This window comes from Schistocerca serialis, chromosome 1 (assembly GCF_023864345.2).
Source record: "Schistocerca serialis cubense isolate TAMUIC-IGC-003099 chromosome 1, iqSchSeri2.2, whole genome shotgun sequence".
Taxonomy (NCBI): Eukaryota; Metazoa; Arthropoda; class Insecta; order Orthoptera; family Acrididae; genus Schistocerca; species Schistocerca serialis.
The window spans coordinates 1,039,575,245-1,039,596,125 of record NC_064638.1 but is presented as its reverse complement, the minus strand read 5'-3'; the positions used below and the strand labels follow the sequence as shown (position 1 = coordinate 1,039,596,125).

At 45.3% G+C, this 20,881-nt stretch overlaps 1 protein-coding gene across 1 annotated transcript in view; it reads right to left on the bottom strand.

Moving 5' to 3' along the window:
* LOC126455128 (juvenile hormone esterase-like) overlaps positions 1-20,881 on the bottom strand; it is a 73,575-nt gene that overhangs the window by 10,463 nt on the left and 42,231 nt on the right. The window contains exon 6 of the mRNA XM_050091151.1: positions 9,778-9,959. Coding sequence (XP_049947108.1) covers positions 9,778-9,959 — 182 coding nt within the window. The remainder of the gene's footprint in view (positions 1-9,777; positions 9,960-20,881) is intronic.

The following is a 20,881-nucleotide window of genomic DNA, read 5'->3' as shown; positions in this document are numbered from 1 at the left end:
CCATGAGTATTAATCCCTGACTTAACGCATGTCCTGTCATCCTGCCCAAAATTTTGGCTACGTTTCCCACATGCTTCTATCCTTGCCGATTTTGCAGACAGAACCTCCCCATTTCTTATCAGTTCACCTAATTTTCAGAATACTTCTATTACTCCACATCTAGAACGCTTCGGTTCTGTTCTTCACTGCTTCCCCACAGTCGATGATTCATTTCAATCTTATGGGTAACACGTAATTCTGTGTTCTAGACACCTGTTTCAGAAATACAGGGAGGTCCGGGTTAGAGGCAATCAAAAACATTTATATTTCAGTAGGCCTACTTCTTAATGTCTATAACAGTATTTGTCCAACATTGTACACAGGGGCTAACATTTTTGTGTATGTTGGTACAGTTCACTGTGGGCACCATTTGTAGCTCGACATATATCAAAACGGTATTCCACTTCTCGCCACATGTTCATAAGCATGGCAAGTGTCATGACCTTCTACTGCGGCGTAGATCCGTTCCCTCAGAGCTGTCAAATCTCGAACCCTTGTTCTGTAACTAATGTCCTCGGCAAGTTCCATGCACTGAAATCGAGCGGAGTCAGATTGGGGCCAGGCAATAGGACCCTTCCCACTTCCAATCCACCTCTCAGGAAACGTCTCTTGGAGATATGAAGTATAATACCCATGATAGTAGTGTGGTGCACCATCCTCGAGGAAAATAGCATAGAGAGGTATGTGTGAAACTTCATAGTTCGCCAACATGTCGAGATAGGTGAGGTGTGTCACTGTAGACTCCTCAAATACGAGTCTGTTGATGTACATCCACACAATTCCCAAGACTGCAAGAGTCGACAAGTGCGAAAATTATCACACAATCAGCTTAACAGCTCATGCGTCCAATTTGCTGACAAGTATAACATACAGAAGAATGGAAAAGAAACTGAGATGATCAGCTTGGCTTTGGGAAACGTAAAGGCACCAGAGAGGCAGTTGCGGTTGATAACGGAAGCAAGACTGAAGAAAAATCAAGACACTTCATAGGATATGTCGACCTGGAAAAAGTGTTCGACAATGTAAAGTGGAGCAAGATGTTTGCAATTCTGAGAAAAGTGGGGGTATGGTATAGGGGAAGACGGTAATATGCAATATGTACAAGAACCAAGAACGAAAGTACGAGTGGAAGACCAAGGAAAAATGCTCGGATTAAATAGGGTGTAAGACAGGGATGCAGTCTTTCGCCCATGCTGTTCAATCTATCCGTCGAAGAAGCAATGGCTGAAATAAATGAAAAGTTCAAGAGCGGCATTAAAATTCACGGTAAAAGACGTGAATGCTAAGATTCGCTGAAGTTATTGCTATACTCAGGGAAAAAAGCGAAAAAGAATTACAGGATCTGCTGAATGGAATGAACAGTGTAATGAGTACAGAATATGGATTGACAGTAAATCAAAGAACGACGAAAGTAATGAAAAGTAGCAGAAATCAGAACAGCTAGAAAATTAACAACAGGATTGTTGATCACGAACTAGACGAATTTAAGGAATTCTTCTACCTAGGCGTAGAATCACACATGACAGTCGGAGCAACGAGAACATAAAAAAGGAGATTACCACTGGCAAGAAGAGCACTCCTGGCCACCAAGAAAATCTGCTATTATCAAACATATGACTTAATTTCAGGCAGAAATTTTTGAGAGTAGCACAGAATTGTATAGCAGTGAGACCTGGACTGTGGAAAACCTGAACAGAAGAGAATAGAAGCATCTGAGGTGTGGCACCATAGAATAATCTTGATAAGGTAGAGAATGAGGAGGTTCTCCGCAGTGAGGAAAGGAATATATGGAAAACACTGACAAGAGGAAGAGATAGGATAATAGGACATCAGGGAATAACGTCCATGGTACTAGAGGGAGCTGTAGAGGCTAAAAGCTGTAGAGGAAGATAGAGACCGGGATACGTCCAGCAAATAAATGAGGACGTTGGTTGGAACTGCTACTCTTGAGCCTGCCTGGGTAGCCGTGCGGTTATAGGCGCTACAGTCTGGAACCGCGAGACCGCTACGGTCGCAGGTTCGAATCCTGCCTCGGGCATGGATGTGTGTGATGTCCTTAGGTTAGTTAGGTTTAACTAGTTCTAAGTTCTAGGGGACTGATGACCTCAGAAGTTAAGTCCCATAGTGCTCAGAGCCATTTTTTGCTACTCTTGAGATGAAGAAACTAGCTCATGAGAGAAATACGTTGCGAGCCGCAACTAACAAGTCAGAAGACTGATGACTCAAAAAAAAGTACACTCCTGGCCATTAAAATTGCTACACCAAGAAGAAATGCGGATGGTAAAGGTTATTCATTGGACAAATATATTATACTAGAACTGGCATGTGATTACATTTTCACGCAATTTGGGTGCATAGATCCTGAGAAATCATTACCCAGAACAACCACCTCTGGCCGTTATAACGGACTTGATACGCCTGGGCATAGAGTCAAACAGAGCTTGGATGGGGTGTACAGGTACAGCTGCCCATGCTGCTTCAACATGATACCACAGTTCATCAAGACTAGTGACTGGCGTATTGTGACGAGCCAGTTGCTCGGCCGCCATTGACCAAGGGTTTTCAGTTGGTGAGAGATCTGGAGAATGTGCTGGCCAGGGCAGCAGTCGAACATTTTCTGTATCCAGAAAAACCCGCACAGGACCTGCAACATGCGGTCGTGCATTATCCAGCTGAAATGTATGATTTCGCAGGGATGGAATGAAGGGTAGAGCCACGAGTCATAACACATCTGAAATGTAACATTCCCTGTTCCAAGTGTCATCAATGCGAACAAGAGGTGGCCGTGACGTGTAACCAATGGCACCCCACACCATCACGCCGGGTGATACGCCAGTATGGCGATGATGAATACACGCTTCCAATGTGTGGTCACTGCGATGTCGCCAAACACGTATGCGACCATCATGATGCTGTAAACAGAACCTGGATTCATCCGAAAAAATGACGTTTTGCCATTCGTGCACCCAGTTTATTTTCGTTTCGTCGTTGAGTACACCATCGCCGGCGCTCCTGTCTGTGATGCAGCGTCAAGGGTTACCGCAGACATGGTCTCCGAGCTAATAGTCCATGCTGCTGCAAACGTCGTCGAACTGTTCGTGCAGATGGTTGATATCTTGCAAACGTTCCCATCTGTTGACTCAGGGATCGAGACGTGGCTGCACAATCCGTTACAGCCATGCGGATAAGATGTCTGTCATCTCGACTGCTAGTGATACGAGGTCTTTGGGATCCAGCACGGCGTTCCGTATTACCCTCGTGAACCCAACGATTCCATATTCTGCTAACAGTCATTGGATCTCGACCAACGCGAGCAGCAATGTGGCCATACGATAAACTGCAATCGCGATATGCTACAATCCGACCTTTATCAAAGTCGGAAACGTGATGGTAAACATTTCTCCTCCTTACACGAGGCATCACAACAACGTTTCATCAGGCAACGCCGGTCAACTGCTGTTTGTGTATGAGAAATCGGTTGGAAACTTTCCTCATGTCAGCACGTTGTAGGTGTCGCCACCGGCGCCAACCTTGTGTCAATGCTCTGAAAAGCTAATCATTTGCATATCACAGCATCTTCTTCCTGTAGGTTAAATTTCGCGTCTGTAGCACTTCATCTTCGTGGTGTATCAATTTTAATGGCCAGTAGTGTAAGTAAATAAAAAATAAAAGCGTCCATGTGTGGCGTGCCGTCCGAGCTTGTTTGTGTCCCAGCATAGCTGGTCTAGGGTCTTCTGGACGCTGATAGCGTCCCTGAGTAGACAGAGGATGGGGTGGCCGCTGTCGTCATCAGAGGGAGCCACCGCAGAGCTGAGGCAGTTGGAAAACTGCCAGTCTTCTCTGGAGAACAGCCGGCTTCATGTAGCGAAGCAGGAACTCGTAAAGCAAAGTAATGACGCAGTTTGGTGAACTTGCATACACATCACTCTGGTCTGGAGCAGTGGATGGTACCAGGCTTCAAGGACGCAGGAACACAGAGTGACCAGGAGTACAGTGTTGTTAGCTGCAGTATGTTTCCAGCTGTCAGAGTTAACAGAAAATTTACTGCTTGTGATCAGTGGAGTGTTCTACAGCGTTAGTTGGACAAATTAAAATACCAAGAGTTTGCAATTTCCAGCTACAGTGGGGCTGCTGTGCGCCTAGTGTGTTAAGACAGGAAGATTTTATGTTATTGTTGTTGTGTTCAATGAAATTGTAATCTCTCCTTGCTGCTGGCGTTCACTGTTCAGTTATTCTCATTGATTGTGCCCAGAAGTGGTTTGTTATTGGTTAGTGTGTCCCCTTTGGTTGGGTATATTTTAGTCTTTGGTATTCTGGGTTAAGATTTATTATTGTGTTGTTTTCTTGTTCTTCTTTTACTGTTGTGTAGTTCCTTTTGGTATAATATTGTATCCTTTGTTATAAAGGTGATGAAATACAAAGGGGCAGATTGTTTTATTGTGTGTCTACTGTATTAGATATTAATTTGTACAGTTTGGTATACTGAGCACTGAATACCTTACTCGTGTCATCTTGTATATGCACTCACAGTTGTTTTTAAGTATTTTTATGCACTTACATTCACACAGCCCCCAGCCTATTTCCACTCCCACCACTTTTTGCACTGCAGTCGGTAGCAGAATGTGGTTGTGTGCTGTGTCGGCATGGTGTTAGTAGGTAAGTGCTGTGTCCTTGCACCCTTTTGTTATCGTGCTGTTGGAATGGTGGCTAGGGACGTTACTGATATGAACCGGTTCAGGAAGGACGACTTGGCCTAAGAGGCTGTCATTTGTCGGCAGCCATTTGAGCTGACCAGCAGCTTCGCGAGATAGTGGTGGATCAGGCAGTAGAAGGATGTGAGTAGAGGATCTGCTCCTATCCAGTCAGCTTTGATTGGTATTGAAATGTTACCAAATTTTCGTCGGATGAGGCCTGCTCCCACTCATAGCTAAAATGGTTTCAGGCTAGGATAGCACAGTACTTGAAATGGTTGAATTGTTTGTCAAATAGGGACGAGGTAAACCATGACATGTTAGCAGGATTACAAGCAAAGGCTGAGCGGGTAGAACTGACACTAAAAGATATTCTCTTAGCTATTTCGGTGTATGGCAGCTGGATAAATTTAGATGTGGTGCAGGTGGCAATGGGGAGATCATCATGACACTATTTTGTCAGTTACAAGCTACAAGTCCTGTAGATACACCTTAAGTGTCTTTGATGCAGTGATTCATTACCTGCTCCATTTTGATGCCGTTGAGCATTGCTGGTTCTACCTCGACACATAGGTGAAAGACAAAATAATGTAGCAATATTTATGCCAATCTTTGATTGCAAGAACATTTTTATTTCATTTGATAGTTTAAATAGACAATGTTCGTTTAGATCAGTCTAGAATTCACGAAAATAATGGGTATCTAATTGTAAGTGAAAATAGTGAAACGATTAGAAATTATTGGCAATGACATGTACATACAACTCCTCCGTAACTGGCCCCAAGACCAGTTGATGAAGGGGGAGTGGGGGGAGTGACACCTCGTTATAAAACAATGGTTCCCTTGCCCTGGTTTATAGTACTTTGTGAGCAAATAATATCGTTCATGGTGAGCACTATGGGACTTAACAGGACTTAACATCTGAGGTCATCAGTCCCCTAGAACTTAGAACTACTTAAAACTTACTAACCTAAGGACATCACACACATCCATGCCCGAGGCAGGATTCGAACCTGCGACCGTAGCGGTCGCGCGGTTCCAGACTGTAGCGCCTAGAATCGTTCGGCCACTCTGGCCGGCAATCTCATTCATGTTGACCACTACAGTTGACACTAATGTTAATGATTAATGAAAACCATATCGGCTATATTATTATAAATTTATTGTGTTACATTCGATTTCTTTGGTTGAACATCTTCCAGTTGCCGTATTGTGCTACAGCCAAGACACAACCAGACAATTTGTATCACGACTTTAGCACAAATCGGCAGCCTCAAGATCGTCAACGAATGAAACCACGTGTAACACAGTAAATGTGCAACAATACAGCTAAGGTGGTTTTCATTCATACCACCTGGTGGCCTTTGTCAGGGCTACGGCGAAGACTTCAGTGGCAGTGAGGGCGGAGGTGATGATCGTCGGAACGGCTGAGCTGTTGGATAAAACAGCCCCTCCTTTCAGGAATAGTACAAACGCTCGGGAGACGCAAAACTCTGAAGTAAAAACCGCGCAACATCTGTTTTTTCTATTAGGGGCAGCGTAAAATTAACTCTGAGGCTAACAACCTCAGTGTTAAATCAGAGGAGTGCAATATGCCCATTCTCTCAACTGTCTTCAACTTATGGCATGATGGAAACACTTTCGGTAAAGACTACTCCAAGAGGTAACCGGAAAAGAAAATCTTCCACCTCCATGAGTGGCGCAACCAGGCCATTGATTCTGGAGAGCCTGGAACATCTTGCAGGGAAGAGTCGGCGTTCTCAAGTTTATCAACACAGAAGATACGTCCGAAACCAATACATTTGATAGGAATCCTGAACATCAGCACGCTCCTAAACACAGGTAAATTAAAGCCACTGACCAATGTTTTCGAAGAGAGAAAAATTTTCATGCTAGCTTTGCAAGAGACCGTATACCAAAACGAAAACGAAATAGATAACATAAATCTATAACAGAAATCCTACGGTAAAGAGTAGTTCAGACATAACTATAATAGGAACGGCACTTGTAGTTAACAAAGAATATAAGAGAATCCATCACTTTTTCTACTTAACCACCTGCAGATTACAAAGGCAACGTGAAAGAAAACGACTGTCTACATTTCCTCACACATAAGAACGAGCTGAAAATGATAAAGGCGAACCTGAACAAAATAAAAAGCCTTCGTGCGTGCCGGCCGCGGTGGTCTCGCGGTTCCAGGCGCGCAGTCCGGAACCGTGCGACTGCTGCGGTCGCAGGTTCCAATCCTGCCTCGGGCATGGATGTGTGTGATGTCCTTAGGTTAGTTAGGTTTAAGTAGTTCTAAGTTCTAGGGGACTGATAACCAGAGCAGTTGAGTCCCATAGTGCTCAGAGCCATTTGAACCATTTGAACCTTCGTGCGTACTGCCGACCAATACATGCTGAAGAGAGGGAGATTCTGGGGTTCATGATGTGCCGAAGCCGCCCCAGTTTCTTTAAGAGCCGCTTTGTTTCAAAAATTGTTTGCGTCGACTAGAGCAAATATAAGAACACTGAAATTGTAGTTATAACTGAAATAGTTGCTTCCTCTGGATACTACAGAACCACATGTTGCCGCACAACCTCTCCTCCAACAAATCCCACTCCCAACAGTGGCGTGCGCACACACACACGTACACGCACACACACACACACACACACACACACACACACACACACACACACACACACACACACACACACACACCAAAACGTTAATGCGATTTGACCGACTTATATGTAAATTTAAATGAGTTACCGTTTTAGCACTTAATTTTCTACACTGTTGCATGTTAAGAAATAAATACATATTTGCATATTCGTAGACTACTGCACACAAACGTTAGGCATCAAATAATCGTGTTTTTAAGAGAACAAATGCTGTCATCAACCTACTTTTGTGTAGTTTTCCAGAGGCTTGACTAGACCCTGACGCTTGATTTCGATGCAATAGATACCATGAACTGGAACTTCAAACTAGGGCAAGTGCCCACAGTAGCAAGGATACGAAGTGTAAGAGCTAACTTACTAGTAGAGCGTCTCCTTGTTTTCTAATTTTCATCGCTATCAATGGCTCAAGCCGGTGAAACGTTACTTGAAAATAACGAGTACAGTTATTAAATAGAATACGTCTTGTCACATCTAGCTCTTCCACTGCGCTCATACGTACATTAAACAAAAGGTATTAACTATCTAAATACTCGGGCTTCTTCCTTCAGTTTGGTCTTTGTCTCAAAATATACACTCTGCTCATAAATTAAGGATAATGCTAATGGTGAAACAATGCTCTGGTGGGCGGTTTGCGGGTTTAAATCACCTAGGGGTATGACCATGCGGTGCATTTGACCTGCGGTCGTCGCACGGTGGCGCTGGCAGCAGTCCACATACGCAGAGGTGTGTTGGTGCATGTCAGAGTACGGTGCAGCGAGTAAGTGTGCAGACGTTTGCAGGCGTGCTAATGTGACTGTGTGTTGAAAATGGCTCAAAGAACACATATTGATGACGTTATGAGGGGTAGAATACTAGGGCGACTGGAGGCTAGTCAAACACAGCAGGTCGTAGCTGGTCCGTGTGCCACAAAATGTGATCTCAAGATTATGGCAACGATTCTAGCAGACAGAAAACGTGTCCAGGCGCTACAGTACAGGACGTCCACAGTGTACAACACCACAAGAAGACCGATATTTCACCATCAGTGCCCGCAGACGGTCACGGAGTACTACAGGTAGCCTTGCTCGGGACCTTACCGCAAGCACTGGAACAGTTGTCTCCAGACACACAGTCTACAGACGACTGAACAGACATGGTTTATTCGCCCGGAGACCTGCAAGGTGAATTCCACTGACCCCTGGTCACAGGAGAGCCCGTAAAGCCTAGTGTCAAGAACACAGTACGTGGTCATTGGAACAGTCGTCCCAGGTTATGTTCACGGACGAGTCCAGGTATAGTCTGGTATAGTCTGAACAGTGAACAGCCGGGTGTTCATCTGGCATGAATCAGGAACCAGATACCAACCCCTTAACGTCCTTGAAAGGGACCTGTATGGAGTTCGTGATATGATGGTGTGTGGTGGGACTATGATTGGTGCACGTACACCCCTGCATGTCTGACAGAGGAACTATAACAGGTCAAGTGTACCGGGACGTCATTTTGCACCAGTATGTCTGCCTTTTCAGGGATGCAGTGGGTCCCATCTTCCTCCTGATGGATGATAACGCACGGCCCCACCGAGCTGCCATCGTGGAGGAGTACCTTGAAACAGAAGATATCAGGCGAATGGAGTGGCCTGCCTGTTCTCCAGACATAAACCCCATCCAGTACGTCTGGGATGCTCTCGGTCGACGTATCGCTGCACGTCTTCAAACCCCTACGACACTTCAGGAGCTCCGACAGGCACTGGTGTAAGAATGGGAGGCTATACCCTAGCAGCTGCTCGACCACCTGATCCAGAGTATGTCAACCCGTTGTGTGACCTGTGTACGTCTGCATAGTGATCATATCCCACATTGATGTCGGGGTACATGCGCAGGAAACAGTGGCGTTTTGTAGCACATGTGTTTCGGGACGGTTTTCTTAACTTATCACCAATACCGTATACTTTCAGATCTGTGTGGCACCACGTTCTGAAATTATCCTTAATTTATGAGTATGAGTGTACCTATGGCAGCAACATGTGCTGCTAGTAATGGACACCTTAACCATTGGAATAGCTTTCACGGTTCTTTGCATTTGTGAATGGAATCCACTTGTCCCGAAAGAGGCGTCAAACTACAAGCGTACCTCTACTTGCGTGTGAGGCATGGCGTCTAGGTGCAAGGCGGATAGGTACAATGGCACCTTTAAGCAATATTCCCGGTCTATGTAGGCTAATTAATGTTTACTCGAACAGTAAAAAATGCGTTTCCAGTGAGATACCATGGTTCAGTTTCTCTTTTTCTATTGCTTTATAATCGCTCACTTGTTTGGCTCCAAACTTCACCGACCTTAGAGCAACCATGTTGGATAATCATAACATCTTTTCAAGTAATTGCAGTAATTTCTGTGCTCACGTCATAGACTGCTTGCGGGTCCTCGAGACTGAAGCCTTTGCCTTTGAAGTAGAAGTCCTGCAGCTTGGCGGCCGCTTCGGCCCTCTGCTGCTTTGTCGGCAGGCGCAGGTGCTGGCCCACCAGAGTCGTGAAGTTCTCCCGCACGTCCGCCACCAGCTTTGGGTTGTTGAAGAGATCGGTCGCTGTGAAGGAACGAAACAGTGGTAAAAATCTTGTCTGTGCTAATTCTTTATACAGGGAAGTACGGGAACGCAAACTTTACAACTTGCAATGTGCCACCACGCAATAAGCGACAAGGTACTAGAACAACCATGCAAACAGCTCTTTAGTCAGACAATTCACAAGGATGAAAATCTCGATTTTTGTTATACCCTCCTCGCGTTTGGCCGACGAACTGGTTCCGCCAGAGTAGAACAACTAGCTAAGAACAAATTTTACCTATATTTTGAGGGTTTTGTGTGTCTGGTGATGACTTCGTGACCTAATCTGTGAATGACAAAACAACAGATCGGGCCATTTTTGTAATAGAAAGCCCTAATAAACAAATTTACAGCGCTTCAGTGTTCTGTCGGTACAGAAGAAATACTGTCCATATTGGAAGAGCAAGTTTTGTCAGACAGCAAACATCCTCGATGATTTCAATAGCCATTCCTGTTACTGAAGCTTAGCCTTGTTCCACACTTGGTGAGCTAGAGAGGCTACTAGCAGCATCATTAGATTACCAAGAAGAAACCAAGTAAAGCTATTCGACACAAAATTAAAAAAAAAAAGTTATTCTGCGAACTAATCTTCACTTTGTTGTTAGAATACTTAGCCTCCGCTACATATTTCCAAGGAAATTGATAAGCACGTTAAAGACATTGTAAATAGTGAAACTGCGCTTCAGGAAAGCTGATTAACAGAGAAAACTGAGCAAGGGAAGAACTCTGATGGATTGCTTTATTAATTATGTATCCGCTAAAATACTTTACCATTCTGCAGTCGCGGAACAATTAATACGATTTAACAGTTCAAGAAATTTCTAGATGTGTTATTCAAGTATGCATTGTGACCAAAAGGAAACAGTGGAACATATTTTGGCTACATTAAATGTATTCGCAATTGGGAATAAGGACAACCATCAGCTGTAGAATTAAAATTTATGCCGGACCGGGATTAGAACCCGGACCTCCCGCTTATCGCGAGCGTTCGCCTTACCATTTTTTAATTTTTTGCGAGCGGCCGCCTTATCATTTTTTGTTATTGTTGTCATTTTTTATAATTAATTTTTTTGTGCTGTACCATCTTTTTTCCGAATTGAACGAGGAAAAAAAATTGGTGTGGCAAGAACCAGGGAACCATTTACTGCATTGAGTTATCAAGCTATTAAGTTAGTAACTTTTTTTTTTTTTTAGGAGTACAGTCAGTGGCAGGCTGGAGGAGGCACGGCGGGCAGGGGTCGAATTGAGGCCTGGCCACAAAGTCTCCCTCGTCCTACTACCGAAGCGCACCATTACTTTTTTGTTTTTTTTAATAGGATAAGCAACAAAAAGAAGGGAGCCATACTCCAAAAGTTATGATGATAATGTGAACTAAAAAGTGCCATGTTGCCCTCTGGGATCACCTTATCGAAGCGGGCGGCAAGTAAGAGGCGGTCGTCATTACAATGGGCATCACCAGTCGTTAACGGTCGGAGTGCCCGGGGCCGCTGCACACAGTCAGAGACTGTTTCTGTTACCGTAGGGGAATCGTGGAAACGTCACGTCTGAAAGTCAGCTTCTTCTCAGCCCAGCTGGGCGGTGGGTCCATGAATGACGACCCCAAATAGTTAGCAAAAAGGTTCCGGTATTGCGTTCTGTTTGATAAGACCAGGAACTTGTCGATCATTTATTGCCACAAATCGAGGACTTCTTTTTCGCCGTCGCGGTACATGTAGTGCATCGCTATTCCTTGTACCCAATTCACCGCATTTATCCGGGTCGTCGGGAAATAGACGGCGTCGGGATGGAAGAGGCCCATGGGCACTATTGAAACATAGGGGTGTCGTAGGAGGAAAGCCAGTATCTGGCGGATCAGTTTCCAGCACTCGGGTGCAGGGCCAAAGTTCAGTATGTGTTCGTACATATCTATCGACGCGCAACGGGGGCACATGGGGTCGTCAGTTCGGTGAATGACATGTAGCCTTCGTTGGGTCGGAAATTTCTCGTTACTGACCAAATTTCACGTCCACCGCATATGGGTGGCGGGTTTAGTTATTTAATGATGCTTGTATATTGTTGGTTATTTGTACAGTCCACTGTCTTATTCACGCGAGCCTGGCAACTAATGTTGTGGTCAGCCCGAAAGGGAAGGGAAACATACTGACCTTAGTTCTGAGCCACGTTCTGGTCCAGCCCACTGAAAGAAATGTTTCTATTCTCCTTCTACTTAGCGAGATCAGGACTATGATTTTAAATGAAAGTATAAAGTTATAGTTGACACACATATTGAGTAGAGCCTCCCACGTACAACATTTTGAAATTCGCTGTGTGCATTCGACAGTAAATCTTTCTATTCTAAACAGCACTTTTAACAGTTCAGAGGCGACCTCTACAGTACGTTCCTACCGCATTGTCTTTCGCCCTGGTTAATAATATTCAACTGAATGTTCGAAGATAAATGTTTAGAATTAATGCTCGCTATAAAAGTGGGAATAACAGTCGCCACTTGCCACGCGTATTTGTAAATATCACTAACTGCTCACTGACAGTTACTTTGGCGAATTCTAAGCAATCCACGACGGCGTCCAGTGCTCGCAAGTTCACTATCCGTTTTTACCACAAATACATGATTTGTCACAGTCCGGCTCCGACGTCATCCGAGGCAGAGCGCGATCCGACGTTTAACAGACGTGAACATTCTTATTGCCTCTCGGGCTGTATTTACATAGGTGCCGCAGCGGACGGCCGAGGGAACATCTTTTGTCTACTGCCTTAACACGCGGCAGCATCCTCAGAACGACCGCTTTCTCGGAGACATAATCTTTAAAATCATAGTTATTAATTAATTCAGAAACTTCTTAATTTTTCGGTGTATTCAGGTAAGTTGTTTGAAAGCCCAGAAAAAGTTTCAGCTCGCTTGAATAAAATTTTTGCCTTCTAGAATTTTTATAGTGGAACTAACAGTAGATCGTTACTTCAGAAACATACCTTTACTAAAACTTGTACTGGCTGTTATTAATTTTTCCCGAGGGCATGCAGCTTTACTGTAGGATTAAATGATGATGGCGTCCTCTTGGGTAAAATATTCCGGAGGTAAAATAGTCCCCCATTCGGATCTCCGGGCGGGGACTACTCAAGAGGATGTCGTTATCTGGAGAAAGAAAACTGGCGTTCTACGGATCGGAGCGTGGAATGTCAGATCACTTAATCGGGCAGGTAGGTTAGAAAATGTAAAAAGGGAAATGGATAGGTTAAAGTTAGATATAGTGGGAATTAGTGAAGTTCGGTGGCAGGAGGAACAAGACTTCTGGTCAGGTGACCACGGGGTTATAAACACAAAATCAAATAGGGGTGATGCAGGAGTAGGTTTAATAATGAATAGGAAAATAGGAATACGGGTAAGCTACTACAAACAGCATAGTGAACGCATTATTGTGGCCAAGATAGTTACGAAGCCCACACCTACTACAGTAGTACAAGTTTATATGCCAACTAGCTCTGCAGATCACGAAGAAATTGAAGAAATGTATGATGAGATAAAAGAAATTATTCAGATAGTGAAGGGTGACGAAAATTTAATAGTCATGGGTGACTTGAATTCGAGAGTAGGAAAGGGGAGAGAAGGAAACGTAGTGGGTAAATATGGATTGGGGGAGAGAAATGAAAGAGGAAGCCGTCTGGTAGAATTTGGCACAGAGCATAACTTAATCATAGCTAACACTTGGTTTAAGAATCATGAAAGAAGGTTGTATACATGGAAGAACCCTGGAGATACTAAAAGGTATCAGATAGATTATATATTGGTAAGACAGATATTTAGGAACCAGGTTTTAAATTGTAAGACATTTCCAGGGGCAGATGTGGACTCTGACCACAATCTATTGGCTATGACCTGTAAATTAAAACTGAAGAAACTGCAAAAAGGTGGGAACTTAAGGAGATGGGACCTGGATAAACTGAAAGAACCAGAGGTTGTGCAGAGTTTCAGGGAGAGCATAAGGGAACAATTGACAGGAATGGGGGGAAGAAATACAGTAGAAGAAGAATGGGTAGCTTTGAGGGATGAAGTAGTGAAGGCAGCAGAGGATCAAGTAGGTAAAAAGACGAGGGCTAGTAGAAATCCTTGGGTAACAGAAGAAATATTGAATTTAATTGATGACAGGAGAAAATATAAAAATTCAGTAAATGAAGCAGGCAAAAAGGAATACAAACGTCTCAAAAATGAGATCGACGGGAAGTGCAAAATGGCTAAGCAGGGATGGCTAGAGGACAAATGTAAGGATGTAGAGGCTTATCTCACTAGGGGTAAGATAGATACTGCCTACAGGAAAATTAAAGAGACCTTTGGAGATAAGAGAACCACTTGTATGAACATCAAGAGCTCAGATGGAAACCCAGTTCTAAGCAAATAAGGGAAAGCAGAAAGGTGGAATGAGTATATAGAGGGTCTATACAGGGGCGATGTTCTTGAGGACAATATTATGGAAATGGAAGAGGAGGTAGTGAAAGATGAAATGGGAGATATGATACTGCGTGAAGAGTTTGACGGAGCACTGAAAGACCTGAGTCGAAACAAGGCCCCCGGAGTAGACAACAATCCATTGGAACTACTGACGGCCTTGGGAGAGCCAGACCTGACAAAACTCTACCATCTGGTGAGCAAGATGTATGAAACAGGCGAAATACCCTCAGACTTCAAGAAGAATATAATAATTCCAATCCCAAAGAAAGCAGGTGTTGACAGATGTGAAAATTACCGAACAGTCAGTTTAATAAGCCACAGCTGCAAAATACTAACACGAATTCTTTACAGACGAATGGAAAAACTAGTAGAAGCCGACCTCGGGGAAGATCAGTTTGGATTCCGTAGAAATACTGGAACACGTGAGGCAATACTGACCTTACGACTTACCTTAGAAGAAAGATTAAGGAAAGGCAAACCTACGTTTCTAGCTTTTGTAGAGTTAGAGAAAGCTTTTGACAATGCTGACTGGAATACTCTCTTTCAAATTCTGAAGGTGGCAGGGGTAAAATACAGGAAGCGAAAGGCTATTTACAATTTGTACAGAAACCAGATGGCAGTTATAAGAGTCGAGGGACATGAAAGGGAAGCAGTTGTCGTGAAGGGAGTAAGACAGGGTTGTAGCCTCTCCCCGATGTTATTCAATCTGTATATTGAGCAAGCAGTAAAGGAAACAAAAGAAAAATTCGGAGTAGGTATTAAAATCCATGGAGAAGAAATAAAAACTTTGAGGTTCGCCGATGACATTGTAATTCTGTCAGAGACAGCAAAGGACTTGGAAGAGCAGTTGAACGGAATGGATAGCGTCCTCAAAGGAGGATATAAGATGAACATCAACAAAAGCAAAACGAGGACAATAGAATGTAGTCGAATTAAGTCTGGTGATGCTGAGGGAATTAGATTAGGAAATGAGGCACTTAAAGTAGTAAAGGAGTTTTGCTATTTGGGGAGCAAAATAACTGATGATGGACGAAGTAGAGAGGATATCAAATGTAGACTGGCAATGGCAAGGAAAGCGTTTCTGAAGAAGAGAAATTTGTTAACATCGACTATAGATTTAAGTGTCAGGAAGTCATTTCTGAAAGTATTTGTATGGAGTGTAGCCATGTATGGAAGTGAAACATGGACGATAAATAGTTTGGACAAGAAGAGAATAGAAGCTTTCGAAATGTGGTGCTACAGAAGAATGCTGAAGATTAGATGGGTAGATCACATAAATAATGAGGAAGTATTGAAAAGGATTGGGGAGAAGAGAAGATTGTCGCACAACTTGACCAGAAGAAGGGATCGGTTGGTAGGACATGTTCTGAGGCATCAAGGGATCACCAATTTAGTATTGGAGGGCAGCGTAGAGGCTAAAAATCGTAGAGGGAGACCAAGAGATGAATACACTAAGCAGATTCAGAAGGATGTAGGTTGCAGTAGGTACTGGAGGATGAAGAAGCAAGCACAGAGTAGCATGGAGAGCTGCATCAAACCAGTCTCAGGACTGAAGACCACAACAACAACAACATAAACTTTGATATAGCTCTATTATTTGGTAGGTTTTATCATCTGCTGTAACCAAAATTCTCTAGGCTACCATTAAAATTACAGGTACGAATTTTCTACAATTGGGTATATTTTAGTTCCAAATCTGGTTTTTACTTAATTACTCAAAAATTATAAGAGGTAGCTTAATGTGGTATCTTAATTACGATTGTAAGGATGAACTGAAGAGTAAACCAAATTTTTACGTTTCTAAGTGCCTTCCATTTTTCCTAAAAATGGAGATTCCGGTGTTAATTTTCGTTTTTTAACTTTGAAACTTGCACCACTTATTTATGAGCTCAACAGGCACATTCTGACCAAATTCTGGCTTTCTAGCTTTATTATTTAGCACCATTTATTTTTCTCTTAAAACTGCATTTTTACGGAAACTATCAAGTCTAGGTACATAAAGACTTGATATTTGTAACATTATTGTACTATATTTTAAAAAAGGTTTAAACGTAAATTTTGAATTTTAATTTAATACGTAATTGTGATGCAATACTTGTGCGCTACGCGCAGAGCCGGCCGCGGTGGTCTAGCGGTTCTAGGCGCGCAGTCCGGAACCGCGCGACTGCTACGGTCGCAGGTTCGAATCCTGCCTCGGGCATGGATGTGTGTGATGTTCTTAGGTTAGTTAGGTTTAAGTAGTTCTAAGTTCTAGGGGACTGATGACCACAGTATTTGAGTCCCATAGTGCTCAGAGCCATTTGAACCATTTTAGCTACGCGCAGACGCGTTAAGGTGACGTGGCGCTACTAGCAGTGAACTGGGGTAAGTCCCGGCACACTCGCTCGCCTCTGTATCTCATACACGATACAGCGCTTGCTTTGCTTCACGCACTAAACAGGACAGGAAGGGCGCATGGGTGGTTCGCCAAACCCGCGTCCAGTCAACTGTGGGGTGGCTTCAGACAGTGTCGTTAGCCGGATTCCAGCATTGGAGAACACTATAATAAATCTTTGCTGTCGGATTTCGCGTCGCCGTATAACCCCCAACATACAGCTGTGCTCCACGAAAAACGTCCAAATATGTGATAGCGAGGGCGATAAATGTCCAAGAGGTACCGGTGGGGACAGTGTGTGTGGGGCAGCGCGTTGCAAAATGTCCAACGACGTAAATTTGTTGAGGCGAGCCTCTATGCGGACTCGTCGTAAGACCTTATGATGCGTAAAGGCCGCCGTACGTTGTATTTGTCGATGGAGCGATATCCCTAAACATTTGAGCGTTGGGATCTTTGTCAGGGATACGTCCAGTTCTGCTGGCATGCTTCGTCCCACCTCCACGTAGAGTGATTCCGAAGGCTGATCACACTGCCTGCCACCGCCCCACACTGTCGGAGCCAGGAAAGCGCCGTTGGTATTTCGTCATCAGTTCGTGCTAAGAACATCACATCATCAGCGTATGCGCCACATCGAAAGGTCACAGAGCGGTAGCTAAGACCTTCCAAGCGTCTCCGCAGTCCGTGAAGAGCTGGTTCGAGGACAATGGCGAATAAAATGGCAGAAAGAGGACATCCCTGTCTGACGGACCTGTCGATACGGACGAGGGAGGACAAATAGCCGTTTACCATAATTATCGTGACCGCTCCATGGATCAAACGAAGCACAACAGATGTCGTCATGCGTGGAATACCGATGTGTTCCATTACTGCACGCAGAAAACTATGTCTGACGCGATCGAAAGTGTGGTCAAAATCCAGCGCAACAAGAGCGCCGTGGAGACGGCATGTTTGCATTATCGCCACCACGTCTCTATACGTACTCAAATTGGTAAACACATTAGTGTTACAAAAATGGTTCAAACGGCTCTAAGCACTATGGGACAATATCTGAGATCACCAGTCCCCTAAACTTAGATCTATTTAAACCTAACTAACCACAGGACATCACACACATCCATGCCCGAGGCAGGATTCGAACCTGCGAACGCATTAGTGTTGCCTCCGTGGCAGGTTTGATCAGTGTGAATGGCTGCCATTACCGTAGACCTGAGTCTCCCACGGAGGATGCGTGTCAACAGTATGCGGTCGGTGTTTAGCATTGTCAATGGTCGAAAATCAAGTGGGCGACAGGCTCCTCCGGGTTTGGGCACCGTAATGAAGAGGCCCCCAGTGAATTCGGATGGTGCTTGAAAATCCGGGTTCAGGAGTTCTGTGTACATCTTGACCCACATTGGGCTCATGAGATCAAAAAACCTTTTGCAAAACTCAAGAGGAAGTCAGTCTGGGCCTGGCGTTTTGTTGGGAGCACCGCGCATAGTTCTTCCAAAGTAATCTCCGACAAGAGCGTAGTATCATCTTGCGGGTTCCGGATGACTGGTAGGTCGGATAGGACTTCCCTGACTATTACATCCATGTTGTATTCTCGCTCGTAGACAAGTGTATATGACTACGTTAACGCTCTGACGATGTCCATTTGCGTTTCATACTCCATCCCGACATCCCTAATGAGCTGGCTCTTACGTCTTCTCCTATCTTGAATGATATGGTGGAGGGAAGGTCGTTCTCCTCTAACATCATCATTTGTCCTCGCTCGCACCCGCCCACCCGCGAGACGTACGGCGGTGATACGTAGCAACTGTGCCTTGACGTGGTGTTCTGCCATCTGTCGTTCCGGCGACGGCGGCAGCACAGCCAGTTCCAGTTCGCGGAGCGCAGTGTAGTAGAAATCAGTGGTCGCGGTATACTAGCGCGCTCTATCTCGTCCACAGCTGGCTAATGTTTGGCACAAGGCGGGCTTGACTTTCCGTAACCACCATTGAAGTATGTAACCTTAGGCGGGTAATCGCCGGTGGTATCTGCTCCATGTGGACTCAACTTCGTGTCTGCAATTTACCTCATCAAGAAGGACCACACTGAGGCGCCACGGACGCGTTGGCGGGAGAGGGTGAGAGTACACACATACGCTAAGCCCTTTACAAGCGCCTTAAGTGCTGGGTAGAAGGTATAGTGCGGCGTCTGGTCGCATGGTCTGAGCACACAATTGAAATCTCCGCCTACTACCAAGCGGTCGGCATTGACCTGGAAGAACAGTGCTATGTTTTCAGCAAAAAAGGTGCGGCGTTCTCTCCTTCTGTCGGTGCCTGAAGGAGCATATTGGTTCACCAGACGAACTGTACCAACCGTGAGTGCGACCCCCCGGGCTGACGGTAAATAGGATACATGAGTTGCCATAATCCCTTCCCTCAGCAGAATAGCCCTACCTCCTCGGCCAGCATCTGAAGGCATATAGTAGGCGTCATACCCGTATGTATCGATACAGAGTCCTGATCGGACTTCTTGAAGGAAAACAACATCCAGATCCGCAGCTCGTAACGTATCTTGCAACATACAGGTTTTGAGAGCAGAAGTAACGCCGTTGACATTGTTCGTGGCGAGGCGGTATGCCTGTTCCATCAAGTCGTGGGGACTGTCCTTGGTATTACAGATGGGCAGTAGCCGCGGTCTGGAGCGTCCTCAGGGCGTAGAGATAGGAAGCGACGTGTTTGTGTCGTGCTGGCCTAGGCGTCTGTCGCCGTCAACGAAGACGTTGCCAATGGCATCGGTGTATAGTCAGGGTCCTTAAATGCATCCTGAATCTCCATCTCCTGCGCCCAGTCTCCCAAAGAGGTAGATACTACTGGATCTCGAGAGGCAGACATAGTCGTGGGTGCATCCTCTGGGGCGGGGCTTCGGTGATCTCCTGCATCTCCACAGTGCGCGGTCCCACCGGAAGCGGGAGAAGACAGTGAATCGTGTGATACGTTAGTTTCGGCCGTGTCGGTTCGGTTTATCGGCCGACGCACCTCATCATCCATCATTGCTTCCTCTAGCCGTTCTGCTGCGTCGGTTGTTATGCGCCGTTTCTTAAGGCGCTTCGGCAATTTCAGATTATACTGTCTCGCCTCTGTGTCCGGCGCAGGGCAGGAGGTGGACGCGCCATCCTGTTCTTCAACTTCCACCGCACCGTCGGCTTGTCGTTATAGCGATGCGCCTCGGTTCGACGAGAGGGTAACAGAGGCGTCGGCGCTGGCAGGCGCAGCGAGCTCCTCAGGAACTGTTGCAGGGGCCTCCAAGGCTTGCACCAATACAGAAGGGTCATCATAAACAGCTGGCATCTCCTGCCTCGCCTCCGCAACATACGTAATCGACATAGACCTCCCTATCGACGGTCGAATCTGCGTTGCAGGCATTCGGTATGCACATGTCCTGCCTGTCCACATCCGGAGCAGGCCGTCGGCTGACCGTCGTAAATAACTATCGCTCGGCAGCCAGCGATCGTGAGATACGAAGGTATATGTGGTGCAATTCAATACGGACCTGCCGCACCCTGTTAAGAACAGGGTAAGTTTCGAAGGTCTTCCATTTTGCGGCCGTATGACCGAGGACTGCGCCATAGGGTCGAAGAGCAAGGGTGACCAAATCCGCTGGAACTTGAAATGGTAGCTCAAACTCTCGCACATTTTGTATTCCCAGTCCAGCACGTTCAAGCGTTACCACACCCACGTTCCCGTCAGTGTGGCAAAACCTATAACGTTCTGTCGAGCGTCTGAGAAGTTTGTCACAGACCTCGTCGACAGCAAACGTACGATAGACAACGCTGGAGACGATAGATAAGTGGATACCTAGCTGCTCTTTCGGGCCAACATGTATCATGTCGTGTAAAAATCTCTCTATTTCGTGGGCCTTGGGTACGTAGTGTCAAACTGCAGCTTTATCGTGGCTTTCCGATACGAAAGAGCCATTGGATGTCAGGAACGTAAGTATAACACTCAACACTAGCGCGGTGGCGGAGTAAATAACAACACACCCGGAAACGCGACACGGAGCGGCCGGGACGTACAGCACCGCTCCACAGTCAAAGGCCGACTGTGGCATTTGGCTACCCTTAAA